Source organism: Mus pahari, chromosome 7, assembly GCF_900095145.1.
Source record: "Mus pahari chromosome 7, PAHARI_EIJ_v1.1, whole genome shotgun sequence".
In the NCBI taxonomy this organism is placed as follows: domain Eukaryota; kingdom Metazoa; phylum Chordata; class Mammalia; order Rodentia; family Muridae; genus Mus; species Mus pahari.
The window spans coordinates 2276658-2297282 of NC_034596.1; the positions used below are offsets into that span (position 1 = coordinate 2276658).

At 52.8% G+C, this 20625-nt stretch overlaps 2 protein-coding genes across 4 annotated transcripts in view; one reads left to right on the plus strand and one right to left on the minus strand.

Moving 5' to 3' along the window:
- The window catches only part of Otof (otoferlin), a 95590-nt gene extending 85670 nt beyond the window's left edge, over positions 1-9920 (plus strand). Inside the window, exons 34-46 of the mRNA XM_021202511.2 lie at positions 1011-1147; positions 1244-1378; positions 1587-1724; positions 1979-2106; positions 2209-2379; positions 2983-3143; positions 3870-4012; positions 4306-4394; positions 5842-5940; positions 6073-6314; positions 6798-6976; positions 7075-7175; positions 9740-9920. Of these exons, the coding sequence (XP_021058170.1) occupies positions 1011-1147; positions 1244-1378; positions 1587-1724; positions 1979-2106; positions 2209-2379; positions 2983-3143; positions 3870-4012; positions 4306-4394; positions 5842-5940; positions 6073-6314; positions 6798-6976; positions 7075-7175; positions 9740-9920 (1904 nt within the window). The remainder of the gene's footprint in view (positions 1-1010; positions 1148-1243; positions 1379-1586; positions 1725-1978; positions 2107-2208; positions 2380-2982; positions 3144-3869; positions 4013-4305; positions 4395-5841; positions 5941-6072; positions 6315-6797; positions 6977-7074; positions 7176-9739) is intronic.
- Positions 9921-11077: 1157 nt separating this feature from the next.
- Drc1 (dynein regulatory complex subunit 1) overlaps positions 11078-20625 on the minus strand; it is a 32767-nt gene continuing 23219 nt past the window's right edge. The window contains exons 10-17 of one of the 3 annotated variants that reach the window (XM_021202506.2): positions 20227-20459; positions 17979-18091; positions 16977-17066; positions 16538-16624; positions 13692-13963; positions 12860-13003; positions 12554-12656; positions 11078-11218 (exon numbers count right to left, since the gene is read on the minus strand). In XM_021202506.2, coding sequence (XP_021058165.2) covers positions 11162-11218; positions 12554-12656; positions 12860-13003; positions 13692-13963; positions 16538-16624; positions 16977-17066; positions 17979-18091; positions 20227-20459 — 1099 coding nt within the window. In that variant the 3' untranslated portion in view covers positions 11078-11161. Of the gene's footprint in view, positions 11219-12553; positions 12657-12827; positions 13004-13691; positions 13964-16537; positions 16625-16976; positions 17067-17978; positions 18092-20226; positions 20460-20625 lie in introns of those variants that run through there. The other 2 variants (XM_029540979.1, XM_029540980.1) reach the window with 2 other exon arrangements.

Here is a 20625-nt window from a genome sequence, read left to right on the forward strand (position 1 = left end):
GTACACCAGGCTAGCTGGCCTCACTGCCGCTGCGTACACCAGGCTAGGTGGCCTCACTGCCTCTGCGTACACCAGGCTAGGTGACCTCACTGCCTCTGCGTACACCAGGCTAGCTGGCCTCACTGCCGCTGCGTACACCAGGCTAGGTGACCTCACTGCCTCTGTGTACACCAGGCTAGCTGGCCTCACTGCCGCTGTGTACACCAGGCTAGGTGACCTCACTGCCTCTGCGTACACCAGGCTAGCTGGCCTCACTGCCGCTGTGTACACCAGGTTAGCTGGCCTCACTGCCTCTGCGTACACTTGGCTAGCTGGCCTCACTGCCGCTGCGTACACCAGGCTAGGTGACCTCACTGCCTCTGCGTACACCAGGCTAGGTGGCCTCACGTCCTCTGCGTACACCAGGCTAGGTGGCCTCACTGCCTCTGTGTACACCAGGCTAGCTGGCCTGGGAGCTTCCAGGGACTCTCCTGTCTTTACCTCCCATTCCCCCATAGGTGTTCTGGGATCATACACACTGCCGCTACCATCCAACTTTTACATGAATTTCGGGGTTCAAACTCAGGTCCTCACACTCAGGTAGCTAGCTATTCCACCCTCTTAGCCATCTCCCCAAGCACTGGTGTTACCAATTTTTCAAAGAAAATACTATATAAATGATTTCCTTGTGACAATAGCACTTAGGCCTGGGGTCCCATAGGATTCTGCTTGGGAATGCTAGTAGGAAGCAGCCTTGTTAACATAAACCTAGAGAACTAGGGGGGCCTCAGAGGACCACGCGGCCTCGGTTGCCTGAATCCAGATCCAACCCCTCCCCTGCTCTCCCTGCCTGTGCCCTGTCTCAGGCATGACCTGCTGTCTGCAGCTCCTTGGGGAATGCATTGAGACCCCAAAGTTAAATGGGAAAAGGGTGGTGGAGCTGGGTCTGGGGCTCAGGCCTTCCTGCTCTGGCCCTTCCTGCCCTACACAGCCCTGGGTTGACTAGGGCTTCCTTTTCTACTTTGGGCCAGGCCTGAAGGGACCAATGAAGAGCAAGGAGAAGTCCAGAGCTGCAAAGGAGGAGAAAAAGAAGAAAAACCAGAGCCCTGGCCCTGGCCAGGGATCAGAGGCTCCTGAGAAGAAGAAAGCCAAGATTGATGAGCTTAAGGTGAGGGTCTGGGAGTAGACCTTGTCCAGATGACGGGTGGGAGGCAGAAGATGGGGCAGGATGCTGGCCTGAGGCCTGACAGCCTGTCCTACCCAGGTGTACCCCAAGGAGCTGGAGTCAGAGTTTGACAGCTTTGAGGACTGGCTGCATACCTTCAACCTGTTGAGGGGCAAGACGGGGGATGATGAGGACGGCTCCACAGAGGAGGAGCGCATAGTAGGCCGATTCAAGGTCAGGCAAGGAGCATGGCCCAGCCATTAACCCCACACACACACAAGCTCATTCCCGTACGTCCCTCCCCACTGCCTCTGAAATCCTACCCTGCCCATGGTCCGGCAGCTGCAGTGTTAAGGCCTGGTCACGGCGTGTCCCTGCGCCGTTGGCCAGCTGGCCCTGTCCAGGTACATCTGCAGCCTGACAACCCCGTGCCGTGCTCCAGGGCTCCCTCTGTGTGTACAAAGTGCCACTCCCAGAGGATGTATCTCGAGAAGCTGGCTATGACCCCACCTACGGAATGTTCCAGGGCATCCCGAGCAATGACCCCATCAATGTGCTGGTCCGAATCTATGTGGTCCGGGTAAGGCTCCCTTTGCATCCCCTCCCTGCAGGCCCCCAGGTCGCCTGCTGGAGGGACGGCTTCAAGGCATTAGAAGGATCCACGGGCCTAGTCCCCATGTTTCTAGAGAGGAAGGCCAGCCCTGGTGACAAAAGGCAGCAACTTCCCTAGTACCACCCAGTGAGACTTCTGTCCCCACTTCTCAACATCATGGGACCCTCGGGTGTGTGGTGAGGGCACCATGAGTCTGCTTAGGCACTACTTACCCTGCCTAGGCCACAGACCTGCACCCGGCCGACATCAATGGCAAAGCCGACCCCTATATTGCCATCAAGTTAGGCAAGACCGACATCCGAGACAAGGAGAACTACATCTCCAAGCAGCTCAACCCAGTCTTTGGGAAGTAAGGCCTCGAGCTGCCCTCTCTACCCCCCTGGCCCTCCGTCCAGTCCTCACCCCTTGCCCATCTCGACCTGAACCCCCTTCCTAACACCCCCTCCAACAGGTCCTTTGACATCGAGGCCTCCTTCCCCATGGAGTCCATGCTGACAGTAGCAGTGTACGACTGGGATCTGGTGGGCACTGATGACCTCATTGGAGAAACCAAGATTGACCTGGAAAACCGCTTCTACAGCAAGCACCGTGCCACCTGCGGCATCGCGCAGACCTATTCCATGTGCGAGAACAGAGTGGGGCCGGTCACTGGTGGGCTAGGGACAGGCTGGGGGCAGGGATTGGGAAGGGACGGGATGTCTGCTGCACAGCTGCATCTTAACACTAAGACAAGATTCCAGGTGGTGATTTGGAAAGGTAAACATGCTAGGGTTTCAGTCAAGGGCGTGCCTTCACCTACACACTAAGTGCAGCTTCAGGGGCCGGGCCTGACTACTCCACGATGCCATATAGAAGGGATTCCAGGACAAAGGAGTCAGCATGGGGAAAGAAGAAAGGGACGGGTCAGGGCAGTGGATAAAGAAAGCCCTTAGAGGATCTGGAAAGGTCTCTACCCTGGTCAGGTCCTCTCCTTCTCTGGTTACCTGATGCCTCACAAGAGCCCTTGAGGGATGATGGGGTGGTTGGTTGGTTGGGAAGCACTCGATGTCAAAGACAAAGACAAAGTAGAAGGACCAGCCCCCAGCGGCCCTAGTATCTATCTTGGGTGAAGCTGCTGGAGGCCCATTGCTGGTGTGGGCAACGGCCAGTTGTGGAGGAGTAGTCAGAAGGGTCTGGGACGCCCCAGCCTGAACGGCTTCACGCCTGTGTCTCCTCCCACCCACAGACATGGCTACAATATCTGGAGGGACCCCATGAAGCCCAGCCAGATCCTGACACGCCTCTGCAAAGAGGGCAAAGTGGACGGCCCCCACTTTGGTCCCCATGGGAGAGTGAGGGTTGCCAACCGTGTCTTCACGGGGCCTTCAGAGATAGAGGATGAGAATGGTAAGGGACATTGGAAGCAGCTGACTGGCCCTCCTCCGGGGGCTTCAGTGGGGTTTCAGAGAGCCACACTTCTCTATGGGGGACTTCTAGATGTCCTCTGGTGACCCTGTACTCTATACCCCAGAACCCACTCCAGTCTGCCCAGCCACTGCCCTGACACCTTCTCCTGTATGTCACACACTGTCTCCCCTCTTTCTCTTTCATTCATCCCCATGGGTGAGGAAAAGAAGCCATTTTACAGAAGAGCAAACTGAGACCCAACAAGTTCCAGTTGGGTGACTTGCCCAGACTCACGTACCTACAGAGGCAGAGCAATGGTGTGGGCCCAGGTCTCTGACCAAGCCCCACCCCACCCCCTACCCGCCCTGTTCCTCTCTGTCCCTGAGGCACTTCCCAGCGGCTGGAGAAGGGTCTGTGCGGGAGAACTTAGACCTCCACAGAAGGGGTTTCTCCTCCTCTGTCTCTCCATTTCACAACACACCAGGGGTCCCTGTCCAACTTCCCTGAGCCTGGTAAGTCGGGGCCATGGGTCTCTCTGGAGCCTGAGGTGTAGCTGAGGCCTTGGCCTTCCTCAGTGTCTTTCTCCCCAGCAATAAAACAAAGGTGAGGTAGACTCGGGGCTTTGTCACAGCTCGGAGCTTTGTTCTCCTAAGCCCGTGGCCCCCATATAGGGCCCCTGGTTCTGAAGAGGCCAGGTGTATACACCTGATCCACTGGCTTCCACAGGTCAGAGGAAGCCCACAGATGAGCACGTGGCACTGTCTGCTCTGAGACACTGGGAGGACATCCCCCGGGTGGGCTGCCGCCTTGTACCAGAACACGTGGAGACCAGGCCACTGCTTAACCCTGACAAGCCAGGCATTGAGCAGGTGATGTGCACAAGGCTGCAATCCTAAGGATAGAAATGGGGTTCACAATAGTCCCTGTGTCCCCCTGTATTCCCACATACTGTCCCACTGAGGCCAACTTGAATGGCAAAAGTGGTTCTCAGACCCACATGAGACTGTCGGCTCCCCACCCCAGAAGCTGTCCCCAGCTATTGGTGACATTATAAGACATCCTAGCATCCAAAGCTAGAAACTGATGGCATGCACCTTTAGCTAGGCCAGGAGCAGAAGGAAAATTGTCACTCAGACATCTGCCACATCCCTCTCTTCCTCAGGGCCGCCTGGAGCTGTGGGTGGACATGTTCCCCATGGACATGCCGGCCCCTGGGACACCTCTGGATATATCCCCCAGGAAACCCAAGAAGTGAGCTGCCTGGGCACAGGCACCATCCCCTCACCCCGTCCCATCTACTTCCCACCACAGCCTAGACCGTCCTTCAGGCAGAAGGCAGTCTGGATTAGTCACGACTCCAGGGTCTCAGGTGTGGCCAGGCCCTTCTGGGGGAGAAACAGACCAACCCATGATTCTTGGCCTGCTCTAAGTGGGGCACCACCTACTCTGCCCACAGTGAATGTGATGACCCACACCCCGCACCCTCTTCCACCCCTCACAAAGACATAGCCACTCCTCAAAGCCACGTGCACTCACAACTCTCTCTCTCTCTCTCTCTCTCTCTCTCTCTCTCTCTCTCACACACACACACACACACACACACACACACACACTCCTACAGGCACACAGAAGAGCCTATCAGAGCCTGTTCCGTACCACTCTCACATTTTACCAGCCTTTCTTCCAGGTGACTGCCTGAAAAAGACCAGAGGTGGTGGGGTGGAGGGGGCCAAGCCACCTGTCCCACCTAGGTAGTCTTGGCTCCTGGGGATGAGTATCACACTGAATAAGGTGTCGGGATTGTCACTGCCCGATCCATGTCATCAGTCCCTGGGTTCGGGGCCACCCTCTGGGCGTACAAAGCTATCTGTGTTCTTGTTTTCCAACCCTGATGTTGCCATCCTTGATTTCTTAATGACAGTACTGGGGACTGAACCTACAGTCTCCTGCATACTAGTCAAATACTCTAGCCCTGAACTACCCCTTGTTTCTCGAGGATTTTTAACCTGGGATTGGGGCCGGTATTTCCATTATACTCTGGCCACAAGCAAATGATGCAGCCAGCTCTGCCTGGAGCAACCTCCAGCCTGAGGCTGTTAGCCTTCTGTTCCAGGCTTGACCACAAAGGGGGAACCCCAGCTCTGTTCCAGAGAACCACATGCCCACCTATGAACCTCACGCATAATGGTTGAAATGTAACCACCTCATTTGTAGTTTCAACTGAAACTCAAAGGGGACATCCTCTTTGAGGACGAGGACATAAAGGAACCCAGAGTCCGTGGGCTTCTACTTCGGGCCACTGGGCTTCACTCGGAATTTCTTAGAAATAGAACACGGCTCCCGACTGTAGACACACACGGACAGAGTGTGCTCCCTGCCTCATGGTAGCAGCCCCCCTGCATGGGGATGGCTGTGCATGGCCACACTCCTCTCCTTCCTCCTATCTTAGCCCCACAACCCAGGAGTGTTCATGGGTGTCTACTCCAGACTGGCTGGTTCCCCCTGAGGAACCCTGTTGTTTGACCCACCAGGCCACAACTGGACAGAAACCTCCTTGTAGTCTCCTCCCCAACTCTCTCAGCCCACTCAAGTCTCCCGGGACTTCTCTTGCTAGCACATGAGAGACCCAGCCCTAACCCGGCCCCAGATCCTGGGACAAGCTACCCCAGGCTGCTGATGGGCTTCTCCACACGTCCAGGTACGAGCTGCGGGTCATCGTGTGGAACACAGACGAGGTGGTCCTGGAAGATGACGATTTCTTCACAGGAGAGAAGTCCAGTGATATATTTGTGAGGGGGTGGGTGACAGTCACCGCCCTGCGGGAGGCTGAACTGGGCATGTCTGCTTTCCTGGGAGAAGGGGATCCTGGGGTAGGAAGGGACCCTCGAGGTGTGGCCACAGAGCTGGAGCAGGTGACTCCTCCCAGCAGGTGGCTGAAGGGCCAGCAGGAGGACAAACAGGACACAGACGTCCACTATCACTCCCTCACAGGGGAGGGTAACTTCAACTGGAGGTACCTCTTCCCCTTCGACTACCTGGCGGCCGAAGAGAAGATCGTTATGTCCAAGAAGGAGTCTATGTTCTCCTGGGATGAGACGGAGTACAAGATCCCTGCGAGGCTCACCCTGCAGATCTGGGACGCTGACCACTTCTCGGCTGACGACTTCCTGGGTGCAGAGCAGAGACAGGCCTAGAGCCCAGAGCTGAGGGGCAGGGGTGGGTGGGCTGAGTCCATGGGAGGGGTCACCTAGTCCTCAGAGCCAGAGATACCAAGTGGGAATCTTGCCCCTCCAAGAATCTTCCCAGTTGCTTGTTGGGGTCATAATGGGAACAGCAAGGTGTAGTGGGCACACCAGGTAATCGAGGTAAATGCTGATGGGAAACCAGCAAGAATCTCTAAGGAGGCAGATTTCCCCGGGTCTCAGATTGCACCAAACTCTATCTGCATCTGCAAGCCTGGGTTTGGTAAGACATCAGTGGATGCACTATAGCCTGAATAGGATGAAGATGCCTAGAGACACTCTAAACTAAGCAAGGGCCTGAGCAAAACAAAAGTGGGAGTGGAAAAGAAGGAAGCGGAGGGGGGGAGTGGGGGAAGGGGGAAGTCCCCAGCCCCGCCACGCTCACCCGAGATTGACTCCGATGTTGCCACAGGGGCTATCGAGCTGGACCTGAACCGGTTCCCGAGGGGCGCTAAGACAGCCAAGCAGTGCACCATGGAGATGGCCACCGGGGAGGTGGACGTGCCCCTGGTTTCCATCTTTAAACAGAAACGTGTCAAAGGCTGGTGGCCCCTCCTGGCCCGCAATGAGAATGATGAGTTTGAGCTCACGGTGGGTACTTCCTGCTTGGGATCCGACCCACAGGGCCCAGGCTGGGATACCTAGCCCTGTGGACTGGTCAGACACTGGGACTCTTTTCTTTCCTTCAGGGCAAAGTGGAGGCGGAGCTACACCTACTCACTGCAGAGGAGGCAGAGAAGAATCCTGTGGGCCTGGCTCGCAATGAACCTGACCCCCTAGAAAAACCCAAGTGAGTGCCCGCCTACCTAGACCCCCAATCACACCACACCATGGGAGCCGAAAAGAGAAAAGGGCCCAGACCCTTCTGGTCGTCTTGCCCTTACTTCACAGGCAACTACTTGGTTCCCTCCTGGCCCACAGCCCCATCATGGAGGAGACCCTTCCTTCAACCCCAAAGCTACCTCTTCCCTCTGAACCAAAGGAAGCCCATCTGCAAAGAAAGCTGTTCCTTTCCCGGGAAGCCCAGCCCCCAAGTCCGATAGTGATATGGGTTCTTCCTAGTTTTTGACAAAGGCAGTGCAAGCACTCCAGAGGTGGCCAGACTTGGTGCCAGAAACTCCTGCTTGGTGGAGGTCTCTCCCCAGGCCACTGCCCACCCTCCTGTCATTTTCCTTGTCTGCTCTTCCCAATGCTCCAGGCGGCCTGACACAAGCTTCATCTGGTTCTTGAACCCTCTCAAGTCTGCCCGCTACGTCCTGTGGCATACCTACCGCTGGCTACTCCTCAAACTCCTGCTACTCCTCCTCCTCCTGGCGCTCTTTGCCCTGTTTCTCTACTCTCTGCCTGGCTACCTGGCCAAGAAGCTCCTCGGGGCCTGAGCCCTGCAGCCACCTGGGCCTGGTACTTCTTCCTTCTGCCTCTAGACAAGGGCGGGCCGGCACCAGGGACACACTCAACAGATACACGTATAAGTTCATATGTGTACACACAGTGCACACATGCACAGAAGCACGCACAGAAGAACACAAGCACATATGTGTATCCACATAAACACACATTGCAAACTTTCAAACTTTAAATGTAATCATACTCTAATCAGAACCAGAAATGGCTCTTATAATTTTTATATTATTGGGCCAGAGAGGTGACATAGCTTGTCCAAGGTCACCTGGCTAGGTGGCCCTGGGTCTCCAGCCTAGGTGCCAAAGTGCCAGTCTAGTGTCCACCAGCTGCAACAGTGTTACTCTGGGACTCTACTCCCATTCCACGGGCCAGAGGAAGCTGAGGTGTGGGCGGGGTGGTACAGGGGGCGGGGTGGTACAGGGGGCGGGGTGGTACAGGGGGCGGGGTTTGTCTAGGGTTAGCAGGTTGTTCTGAAACAGTTCCTCCTTGTGTAAGAAGCCTCCTTGGATACAGCTGGTTCCTACCCCCAGGGAAAACAGTCAAGCTGACATCAGCCGAGAACCATGTCCCTGCAGGCTTTGAGATTCACCAGCATGTTCTCAGTTCACTGCTTCCCTAGGTCCAGAAAGTAGGAATTCCAGTTAAAGCATCTTACAGACGAAGAAACTAAGGTTCAAGGGGGTCTAACCTGACCTCAGTATCTGGGGATAGAAACTCGGGCAACTTGGACCCACATCCCTCCCCTGATTCCCCTCTTACAATGGGGTCATGGCCCGCATCCTCTGAAAGATGAGGGGTAGCTGTTGGGAATGTCTATCAGAGGCTAGGGAGGTAGCTCAGTCAAAAGCGCTTGCAAAGCAAGCGCGAGGACCCCAGTTCAAGTCCCTAGCATTCACAAGAAAGCTAGGGCACGGTTGTACTGAGCCTGTGTCCCCAGCACTGTTGGAGGTAAACATTGGAGGATTTCTGGGGCTTCCTGGGCCCAGACTAGCTCCAGATCAGTGAGAGATCCTAGCTTAAGTGGAGTTGTACAGCCTCTCTCTGACCTCCCGTGCGTGCACAGGTGTGCGCACTGGCATGCACACGCACCAGGGTATATCCAACACTTTAATTTGATATTGTGACATTTTATGGGGCCTGCTGATCTTGTGACACAAACTGCAGACAGTAGAGGCTGACAAGGGGACCTGACCAAGGAACTCTCCAGAAGGCAGAGCAGGTTAGCCCCCTGATGGCGGGCAAGTCGTGGAGAGTGAAGCACGGCGCTCAAGCTGCGTTTGCCTAGGACATTATCTGTGGGTCTATCATAAAGTGGGGGTTTGATGGCCAGGGATGGAGCTCAGTGGGTGGAATACCTTCCCAGCATTTGTGAAGCCTTGGGTTCAATGGCCAGGGCTACAGAAGCCAGCGGTAGTGAGGCATGCCTGGAACCCCAGCCCTCAGCCGGTAGAAGCAGGCAGATAAGAACTCAAAAGTCATCCTTGGCTACATGGTGAATAAAAGGCCAGCCTAGGCTAATTGAGACCATGTCCCAAAAAAGGAAGGAAGGGAGGAAGGGAGAGGGAGGGAGGAAGGGGTCGAGAAAGGAGGGAAGGCGGGAAGTTGAGCAATTCTAATTTCCTGAGAATATGGGGAGACAGAAGCCTGCATGATGTACTATGTAGTTGATCTCGGGAAGGATGTGCGTGGCCTGCAATACCAAGGTCTGCCTCGATTCATCACTGCAAGCAATCGGGGGCTGAGTCCCTGACAAATCTGCCACCTAGGTTCAGGGCAGAGCTGGGGCAGCGAGGTCTCCCCGAGAAGACAGGGTCTAGAAGCTGGCAATCTGATACTAGATCAGGGCTCCACCCTGGCTCTAGCACTCAGTGTGGGAAGACAGAAAGGTGGGAGCCGTGTGTGGCTCCTGCTGGTTATCTGACCAGCCCTCCCGTCTTCCCCCCACCCTAGCCGGCCTGACACTGCGTTCGTCTGGTTCCTGAACCCACTCAAATCTATCAAGTACCTCATCTGCACCCGGTACAAGTGGCTGATCATCAAGATTGTGCTAGCGCTGCTCGGGCTGCTCATGCTGGCCCTCTTCCTTTACAGCCTCCCAGGCTACATGGTCAAGAAGCTCCTAGGGGCCTGAAGCGTGCACCACCCCAGCCCGCTCCAGCATGCCTCCAGGGGCTGCTGCGTAGTTTGCCTTCCCCCACCTCCCTGAGGAGCCCTCCCGCCCCTGCCTGCCTGCCTGCTGGGCTTCCATCCCCACTCCACACCCAAACTGTTGTTTGCCTGGGGTTGGGGCACAGCTGGCTTCCAAAACCAGATACCCTCCTGTTTCGCCTTCTAAGGTAACAGGTTCCTCTGCCCAGCCCCAAGAGTGGTAGTGGCCCAACCCTCCCTGTGCTTTCCAAATCTTGTGTTAAGGCTCCAGTGAAATTAACCAAGGAACATGGGGCAGTGCCCAAGGCTCTGATAAGTAGGAACACGTGGAAAACACCAGAAATGCCAGCAGAGGCGACACACCTCTCTGCAGAGCATCCTGAGCGAGGCAGCAGTGGCGGCAGCAGCAGCAGCAGCAGCAGCAGCAGCAGCACATGCTCTCCTCTTGGCTCCGCCTCTCTCTCACAGTCAGTTGGCAGCTTAGCCTCGGGCTTCCCATCACTTCCCAGGGCTGCCTCTGCCTAGGCCAGTATGTGTCAGCTAGTACACAAGCTCCAAGCGTGTATCCAGTGTACTGTCCATCCTGAAGACTGGCTACCCTGTCCTTCCTGCCGGCAGCCACACCCGAGGGTACACGTAAAGCACTGCCCTTCTGCCTCTGCGAGCCTGCTGGCTGCTGTTCCTTTCTTGAGTGTGATTTTTTTCTCTCTCTCCCTCAATAAAATAAATCAAACTCCGAGACAGAAGTGGAGCAGGGAAGGATAGGTTTGGGGTGTGGGAGGGAATGGTAAAGCTCTTGTGGGTAACATCTTGTGAAGCGGCATTTAAGGTGGGCCTCAGGCACAGGGCTGCCAGCCTCGGCTGTGCCCAGAGGACACACCATGGTAGACCCAGAGGCCCCAAAGCATGGAGAACTTCCTTCAGTCTGGGGACGATGTGAAGTTATGCAACTCCAAAGCCCCAGCCTCCACCCATAGTGACTGGCACCTTCCCAAGGACAGGAAGGGACCTGGTGCTGGTCTCACCGCGGTCTGAGCCTAGTAGGGCAGGGGGCCCCTGTCCATGCAGCCTTGGCCTCTTTCATGGCACTCTGCCTATGCTTTCAAAGGCTTTATTAGAGCCGCAGGGAGCACCACTGCCTTGTTTTGACGGAAAACCCCAGGTGGCTCTGGCTCTGAGGAGATAGGTGCGGACCCCATGACACCAGGCTTTGAAGACCCTTCTTTATTTTGAGGGCATCCGGAAGCCCTGAGTTGGCGGGATCTGCAGTTCCGTGTTTACCTGGAAATTAAAGGGTGAAGGTCGTGTTCTTGCCCTCCGTGAGAGCTCACATGCTGATTCTCCCAGAGTCCCAGTCCCTGGAGGTGTCAGGGTCCCTGGAGGATGTCAGGACTTTCTGTCTGGATCCAGCTAGTGCTCCCAGGAGCACTCTTCTTCACACTCCCCACTCATCCCCCATAAGCCCCCGCCTGCTGCTTTCTCAGTCTAGCCTTGCCTCTAGCCATCATCTCCATCCTCTTGTGCACAGACAAATCCATAGACACAGGGGCCATATGTCCCCAAACATCTGAGTCCTGTCGCAGGCCATCATGATACCAAGATTCACCCCATCCACCTTCTAGGTGTGGACCTGAGATCAGCCTGGAGTCGTATGTCCTCTGTGGCTAGACAAGGGACTAGAGACTGTCACGACCATCTTGGCCCCAGCCCCACCCTGAAGCATCCCACCACAGCCACAGAGTGTGTGCAGCCAGGTCACAGGGACTTTTCCTTCCTCCTCTGGCCAGTCCGTGGGAACAAGCTATGGTTATCACTGGACACCTCTGACAGCACGGAATCGGCTCCCCACTCACGGGGACCCTGAGTCAGATCCTGGGAAGGTCAGAGCTGTAGCAGCCTCACCAAGTCCCCAAGCTTGCGTCTCTCTGTGAACCAGGGAGGAGAGTTCCTGCCCTGCAGGTTGTTAGAGGGTACAAGGGTGGGGGAGGGGGCCTGCAGCCCAGAAACTACTTCTGGACTCGGTATTGTTTTAAAAAAGAATAATTCTGGCCAGGTATGGTGAAGAACGCATTTGATACCAGCCTTCAGGATCCATAGACGATGGATCTCTATGAATCTGAGGCTAGTCTGGGCTATATAGTGAGTTCCAGGATAACCGAGGCTATGTATGGAAAGAGATACTGGAGAGAGAGAGAAGAGGAGGAGAAGAAGAAGAAGAAGAAGAAGAAGAAGAAGAAGAAGAAGAAGAAGAAGAAGAAGAAGAAGAAGAAGAAGAAGAAGAAGAAGAAGAAGAAGAAGAAGAAGAAGAAGAAGAAGAAGAAGAAGAAGAAGAAGAAGAGGAAAAAAGAAAGGAAGAGCAGAATATCAGAAGTGTAGGGCCATCCTTAGCTACGTATAGAGTTTGAGGCTAGCCTAGTCTACCTGACACACTAGCTGAAAGAATTAAAGTTAAAAAACAAGAGAGCGGTCAGAGCAGAGTGACCCAAGGCCGTGACCCCAGCGGGACAGTCACAGGACCTTGCCAGGACAGCCAGCAGTACCCACAGCCTTGCCAGCAGTGCCGCCTCCTGCGGTGTGGTTTCTGATCTGAGTCGGGCCCAGGGCCCCAGCACCTACCTTGGCCTGGAGATACTGCTGCAGCAGGGACTGCATCTCTGCATTCTGTTGCTCCAGGGACTCGTTCTCCATCAGCAGCCTTGCCCTCTGGGTCAGCACGAGGCTAGGGGTGGGATACAGGAAGCAGGTTAAGTGGAGGACAGCTCCGTCTTCCATCCTCTACTGATGAGAAGCCAGCCCCTCGGTGTTTCTGCTCTGGCTGAGAGCAGAGGAAAACCTGGGACACTTCCCTTCCTCCCAGGCTAATGGGCAGGATCACCCCTGGAGACTGCCCAGCTCCCTGTCCTTCCGGGCCCTGATGCTGACTAGTATTTCTCCAAGGCCTTGTACAGCGCATCCCAGAGGTTCTGCTTGGAGAAAGGGATAACCGCAGCCAGGGATTCCCAGTACTCCGTGTCCTTAGAGTTATCGCGAGTCTCTTTCTTCAGTTTCAGTACTGGCCGAGCATCGCTGGAAGTTAAAGTAGGGCCTGTTTCTACCTGCCACCCAGGCAATGCCAGTCACATTTGTGTGTGTGTCTATGTGTGTATGTATGTATGTATATGTCTATGTGTGTATGTATATGTGTGTATATGTGTATGCATATGTATGCATTTGTGCATGTGGATATATGTGTACGTGTGTATACATGTTTTTATGCATGTGTGCATATATATGTGTATATATGTGTTTATGCATGTATATAAATGTGTATATATGTATATATGTGTATATGTGTATATGTGTATATATGTGTGTATGTATGTATGTGTGTATGCATTGTGTATGTGCGTATATGTATGTATGTGTGTATATGTATGTATGTGTATGTGTGTGTGCATGTGTGTATGCATGTGTGTATATGTATGTGTGTATGTGTGTATGCATGTGTGCATATGTGTGTGTATATGTTGTATATGCATTTTTGTATGCATGTGTACACGTGTATGTATATGTGTATGTGTATGCATGTGTGTATACATGTGTGCATCTGTATTTATGTATATGTATGTGTGTATGTGCCTATATGTATATGTGTATGCACATGTGTATGTATGTATGTGTATGTGTACAGTCATTTCTCCTCTGACTTGACACTGACTATGTCCCAGCACCGTGTCCCCAGCAAGCCCTCCATCACCCCTGTACCACTGTATACTTAGGCTTCTTCAGCCCCGTGACAAAGGCCTCCAGAATCTTGAGAACATCATTGGGGTGGATGAACCTGGGTGAAGATAGGTCCTCCTGCCCTTCCGACCCCCTGCTCGTGAGGCTCGCGTTGTCACCTTCCTGCTCCTCGTCCTGCTCTGGGGGCTCCTGATCTGATTTTGACGCCATGCTTCCCTTGTCTGTCTGGGACATTAGGCTCAGACGCTCCAGCGCTGACATCAGGCTTGTCTGCTCCACATTGTTATGAATGGAGGAACTGACCTGGAGAGAGGTACAGGGTTGACTATGGTCTGGATACACCCAAACACACAATGAGAAACAAGAGAAGGAATTAGCAAAGTGTCTAAAAAACCTGTAGATAGCCGCTGTACCTGTGGATAGGCTGTGTGTCAACTTAACACAAACTAGAGTCATCAGAGATGAAGGAGCCTAAGGTGAGGAAATGCTTCCATGAGATCCAGCTACAGGACATTTTCTCAATTAGTGATCAATAGGGGAGGCAGGGCCCTCCCTAAGCCGGTGGTCCTGGGTTCTATAAGAAAGCAAGCTGAGCAAGCCAGTAAGCAGCACCCTCCATGGCCTCTGCATCAGCTCCTGCCTCCAGGTTCCTGCCCTCTTTGAGTTCCTGTCCTGACTTCCTTCAATGATGGAGTACAATGTGGAAGTGTAAGCTGAATAAACTCTTCTCTCCAATTTGCTTTTGGGTCATGGTGTTTCATCACAGCCATCGAAACCCTGACAAAGACAGATGCATTTACATAAAGACAGAAGGCAAGTGAGTAAGGAGTGGACAGGCTCTGGAATGAGAGCTGTGTTCCATCTCTAATCCAGTCCACAGGTGTTCTCTGCACTGCTGGTCACATGCTCCAATGCTGTAAATACCCCTTTGGCTCATACATAATATAGAATCGATCCTGGTAAAAATTTTCAAATTTAAATCGTCTTCCTCCTGTCCCATTATGAGAGAACACCATGAATTATTAAATACATTCCCTAAGCATGGAAAGCTGCAGCTCCCAGTCTTCTATTTGAAATAATGCTGCAATTAAACACTATAATAAACATACAGTTTCAACTGCACTGAGCAGAGTATTCTTATACCTTAATCCCACCACTTGGGAAGGTGGAAGTAGGAGATTTAGAAGTTCAAGGTCATCCTCGACTACATAGAGTTTGAGACTAGCCTGAGCTACCTAAGACCCTGTCTCAAAAATCACAGAAAGAAAGAGAAAGGGGGTAGGGATTCAGGAAGTAAAGAAGGAAGGAAGGAAGGAAGGAAGGAAGGAAGGAAGGAAGGAAGGAAGGAAGGAAGGAAGGAAGGAAGGAAGGAAGGAAGGAAGGAAGGAAGGAAGGAAGGAAGGAAGGAAGGAAGGAAGGAAGGAAGGTAGGAAGGGAAGGAGAGGGGAGGAGAAAGGATGGAAGTCAACTGTGTTCTATCTATTGAATAAAATCCTAGGAGAATTGTAAAGTGACTGATGCTGTCAAACTGTCCTCACTGAAGGGACGGCCATCAGACTCCCACCAGGTTATGAGTGTGCCTGTGCACAGTACATCAGTTATGTTAGCAGACACTGCACTCCACTGCCAACCCCACAGGCAGAGGCTGCTATGCAGGCCTCACTTGTCCTCCCCTCCTACAGGGAAGGCTGACCACATGTTAAACGTTGCATGCCTTAACCCCACGCCTTTAACCCCACACTTGAGAAGCAGTGGCAGGCAGATATCTGGGTTGGAGACCATCCTGGACTAGAGACAGTTTCTGGACAGCCAGAGCTGCACAGAGAAACCCTGTCTCAGAGGGGAGGGGGAGAAGGTTGCCTGTCCTGGTCCAAGTATGGTGGTGCACACTTGGAATCCCCTGACTTAGGGTCTGAGGGAGGAAGACTGTGAGCTTGAAGACTGCCCCACTCTTTCCTTTGCACTATGGTCTAGTTTTCTTTATATATTAAGGAAACTAATCCTTACATTGATATTAATTGAAAATACTCTCCCTCAGACATCATGTCTGCTTTAAGATCTTCCTGCCACCTCCTCCCATGCGCTGTGATCCTAGGCCTACATTACCACATAGTTTATGTAGTGCTGTGAATCAAACCCAGGACCTCCTACATGCTAAGTATAAGCCACACCCCAGCTCTTGCTCTCTTTCTCCTCTTTTTCCCTCTCTCCCTCCCTCCTTCCCTCCCTCCCTCCCTCCCTCCCTCTCTCTCCGTCCACTCCCCCTCCCCAGCTCTGAAGGCTGTCAGGAAACTCACCCTGGTGCTAACAATATTAAAACCATTTTTAGTTTTGATTTTTAAATTAAAAACTTAAAACCTTGGATGTGACTCTCCACAAAGTTTCCCTTTGCATCTCATTCTGAAATCATTTATGACATAATATTCATGGTGTTACAAACGAGTCCTGCTTCATAGGAAAGAGTGATGGAGGAGAATGCGCAAGATGCAGTGCACTCATATCTCACGGTGGTTAAAGCCTGGCTTTGAGGAAAGCCCAGGAAAACTGAGCCCTTGGACCTCAATGGAGAACAATGTTCCATCCCCCATTCTGCCCTTTGCAAACAGAAAAAAATAATAACTAAGCCGATGCTATTAGCCACTCCTGGCATAGGCACCATCAACTGCCCCAGGTCCAGGGTCCATGCTGAACTCCAGCATAGTGCCCAAACAGCTACGAGAGAAGCAGCTATGGTGGAGGGAGGTGCCAGTCACATCAGAACATAGGGCCTGTACCATAGACAGAAGCAGGGGGAAAAGAGGGCAAGGCCCCACGGGGAAGCAAAACTTGTACAGAAATGGAACAAAAGGAAATGTTCTCCCCAGCTGCCCGTCTCACCTGGGCAGAGGATAAACGGTGGGCTCGGTATCGAAGGAAGAAGTTTACCAGCTTGTACAAGTCATCCTTGTCTTCGATTGCCAGGGCCTGAGGAGAAAACAAGATGGCCACTCAGACGCCTCGTCAAGCAGGCCATGAACTCGGGCCATCATAGTCTATAAGCTCCTCTGACCCAGAAATGTGGGTGCTCCCCTCAGCAGCCCTGGATGCCTAATAGAGAGTCCAGGAAGCTGCAGTGAACTGGAACCATCAGAACACAGCCAAAGCCCAGAGTCAGGAGGGCTCCACACAGAGCATGGCACCAAAGCCAATCTGAAGTGGAAGGCAGGCAGTGCTAGTGAGCCAGGGAGGCCTGGGAGATGGGTGCAGTCTTGGGGTAATGTTGAGAAAACAGGCCCTGTCCCCCGACCCCGTGTCCTCTCCACCCAGTGGGACTCACAGAGAAGATGGCGTCCAACCTCAGCAGATAGCATTCACTCTTCTCCAGGGGGTGGAGCAGATTCAGTAGTTTGCTCTCTATGAGGAAACCCTGAGGAGGAAAGAAAGACGGTGTCCGCAGTCAGAGCCAGGTTTCAGGAACACGGCATGGGGTCTGCAACCATCCATATGTGACTCTCCAGGGACAACGCCACAGAGTACAGTCTCTAACAGTGAGCCTCACTGATCCCCACCCTGAGAGACCAATGACCGAGTTAGATCCCAGTTTGGATCCCTGGATGAGCAACTGAGTCTTCACTTTAAACCAGACTGAGCCTCGGTGCCCGCCGCACCATAGCCCCCCAAACAGTTACAGAGCCCAGGAGCAAGCACTGAAGAGGGGAGAGAAGGCGATGGAAAAGTGAGCCACATGTGTGCGACATAGATGGGGGCGGGGTGAGGAGAAGCCAAGTGCCACAGAGCTGAGGAACTCGGGAAGGGCTCCAAAGAGAGTTGGTCATGTTGTCTGACTGCATACGACAGAGAGGCTCTGCCAGCGGGTGCCTGCCTCAGTAGGAGTGACTTCAGAAGCAACAAAGAAAACTGCCTTGACTGTCCCAGGACCACTGGGGCTGAGCGGCGTTTTAGCTCCTCCTACCACCTCAGAATGCTGCCATCTCAGGAACACCCACGAGATGTCGCAGTAACCCAGCTCCAACAAGACCTTGCTCTAAGCCCGAGTCTAGTTGCCAAGACAGTGGAAGCAGACCTGATGCAGCTGGAGAAGGCCACAGCTGGTGTGGCCACATGAGTGGCAAACTCAGCAGATGATTTAGTGGCAGGCATGGCACAGCACTACTGTCAACCAGCACTGCTCTCAGAAGGAGCTGGAAATTCTTCCAGAATACACTTCAGTGGCCCACTGGGAGAGCAGCCATTGCTGGCCGGGCCTCTGCAAAGCTCACTCCCCTGCCCCCTCTCTGGGCAGGCCCGGCTCCAGGCCATAGGGCCTCCGAGGCCTTACCGACTCATCACACAGGAGCATCAGGATCTTTGTGGTGGTTTTTGCTGAAATTTGATTGGGCAGGTTCATGTAATCCTCGTCTTCCGACATGGCTGTCTCCGTAGCCTCATCTTCTACAAGGGGGTCAAGGAAAGAAGGGGATTAAGAGGATGAGTTCCTGTCCTTGTGGACTCTGAGAAGCAATCGATGGCTTTTTCTGAGCAAATGGGCTTCCTGCTGCCTCTTGGTGGCCACCTATTTCTGAGTGCAGAAACCAGACTTGGGGACGGATCAGAGCCTGCATGGAGAATGGAGGCAGCCCTTGCCAGGCAGAATGATGGATCCCCAACGTCATCTCATGCTTAGAATCCTGCTATGAGCCGTGAAGTGAGACAGGAGTTTGAATGTGTTTATTTGCATTTTGGAGATGGCTCTGCATGCAGGTCACAAGATTGTGAAACCCACAGGGTTCAGAAGAAGCCAAATAAAAGCACAAAATGTCTGCCTCCGAGAGGAATACTAATAGCAACTGAACCACAACTTCTTTTAAAATTAAAAGGGGGAGCTGGGCGTGGTGGCACATGCCTTTAATCCCAGCACTCGGAAGGCAGAGGCAGGCNAATTTCTGAGTTCGANGCCAGCCTGGTCTACAAAGTGAGTTCCAGCACAGCCAGGGCTATACAGAGAAACCCTGTCTCAAAAAAACAAAAAACAAAAAACAAAAAAAAATTAAAAGGGGGGCTAGTGAGATGGCTCTGCGGTTAAGAGCACTGACTGCTCTTCCGGAGGTCCTGAGTTCAAATCCCAGCAACTACATGGTGGTTCTCAACCACCCGTAATGAGAAACAAACAACAACAACAACAAAAAAAAACTTTAAAATTAAAAGGGATAGAAAAATGGCTCCGAAGTTAAGAGCACTGACTGCTCTTCCGGAGGTCATGAGTTCAATTCCCAGCAGTCACATCTGTCAGTCCACAGTCGCCTGTATCTCCAGCTCTAGGAGAACCAACACCACCCTCCAGCCTCCTCAGGCTCATGTGTGTAGCACATACTCACACATAATTTTGTGTAATTAAAGGAATGAAAAAGTACACAAAGAAAAAAAATAGAAAAAGAGAAACTACAATTTAAAAAATTAAAAATGTTTTACCCTGTTAATTTTTAATCAGAAAATGGGAGTTCAAATCCTCCTGTAATGGCTGATACGATGTCTCAGTAACTAAAGATGTTTGCTGCTAAGTCTGCAGCCTAACCTAGATCCCTGGGACCCACAAGGTAAATGGAGAGAACCAATTCCTGCGAGTTGTCCTCTGATCCATATATGTGCTGTGGCGTTGACGCGCAAACACATACACACACACACACACACACACACACACAAATAAATAAATGAATACTTTTAAAAGTCATATATTCTCAAGACGGAGCAAATGGGCCTCTTGCTGCCTCTCTGTGGCCACCCGTGTCTGAGTGTTGAAGAAATCCTGCCGTGTGAGGACCATTATTCAAAGAACATGATCATATGTATGAGCTGGCATATGCTGTAATCCTAGAACTTGGAGCGTCAGGAGTTCAAGGCCAGCCTTGGCTATCTGGAGTTTGAAAGGCCAGCGTTGGCCACCTGAGAGATCCTGAGAGTTGGAGATAGGATACACTGCTGAGGATATGGAAACAACCAAGTCCCTGGGTAGTAATTTCCAACAAGATAACAAAGGCCGCTAACCCAACAAACGCACTTGGGGCGATCTGTCCCAACAATTATCCAACAAAGAAAATGAAAGGACAAATGAGCGAGTCTATTCATTCAGCAGCGCATGCAATCCCCAAAGTACACACAACCGCAGGGATGATCAGAGGGCTGTCGGAGTGAGCTCGGGCACACAGTCCCGTGTGGAAAGGAAGCCAGGGTTTGTGACAGTAAGATATTGGGTAATAGAACTGAGGGCTTAGCTGCACCACAGTGACTTCAGAGTGTGCCTAATGTGTATGAGGCACCCAGCACCACAAACAAAATAACTGGGGGAAAGAGTATGTTTTTCATACATGGGGGCCCACGTGTGTGGAGTTCAGAGGTCAGTTCTCTCCTTCTATCACATGGGTTCTCAGGTTTGAAGTCAAGCTTGGCGGCAAGCTCCTTTACCCGCTGAACCCTCTCACTGGTTCAGTACTGAGCATCGCTCCTGCTGTTCCCATGTAACATGGGCGCACTGACCTATGATCTCAGAGGGCCCCTCCACGCTACACCTCAATGACTCCGTTTCTCGTCACCTGTCTGCAACAGCAGTTCTTCCAGTATTTGTGTGACTGACTTCTGCTGCTGCAGGGAAATCGGCCCCACGTTATTCAGGAACCACAAGTCGGGCATATTCCAGGGTAAGCCCAGGTGCTGGGAATGGATGATCCTGTCCACATCAAAGGCTCTTTGCGCCAGTGCCTTTGCCTCTGCCTCATTCATCAGCCAAATCTCCCGAAACTTCTTCTCATCGATGATGATAAAGTGTCTGTAAAGGGAAAGCTCTGAGCAGAGCAGCTGACCTCAGCAATCCCCGCCTTCTCAGACCAATGCATCCTGTGAGCTATGGGTGTCCCCCCTCCCCCACATCCTGTGACCTATGGGTATCCCCCTCCCCCACATCCTGTGACCTATGGGTGTCCCCCCTCCCCCAC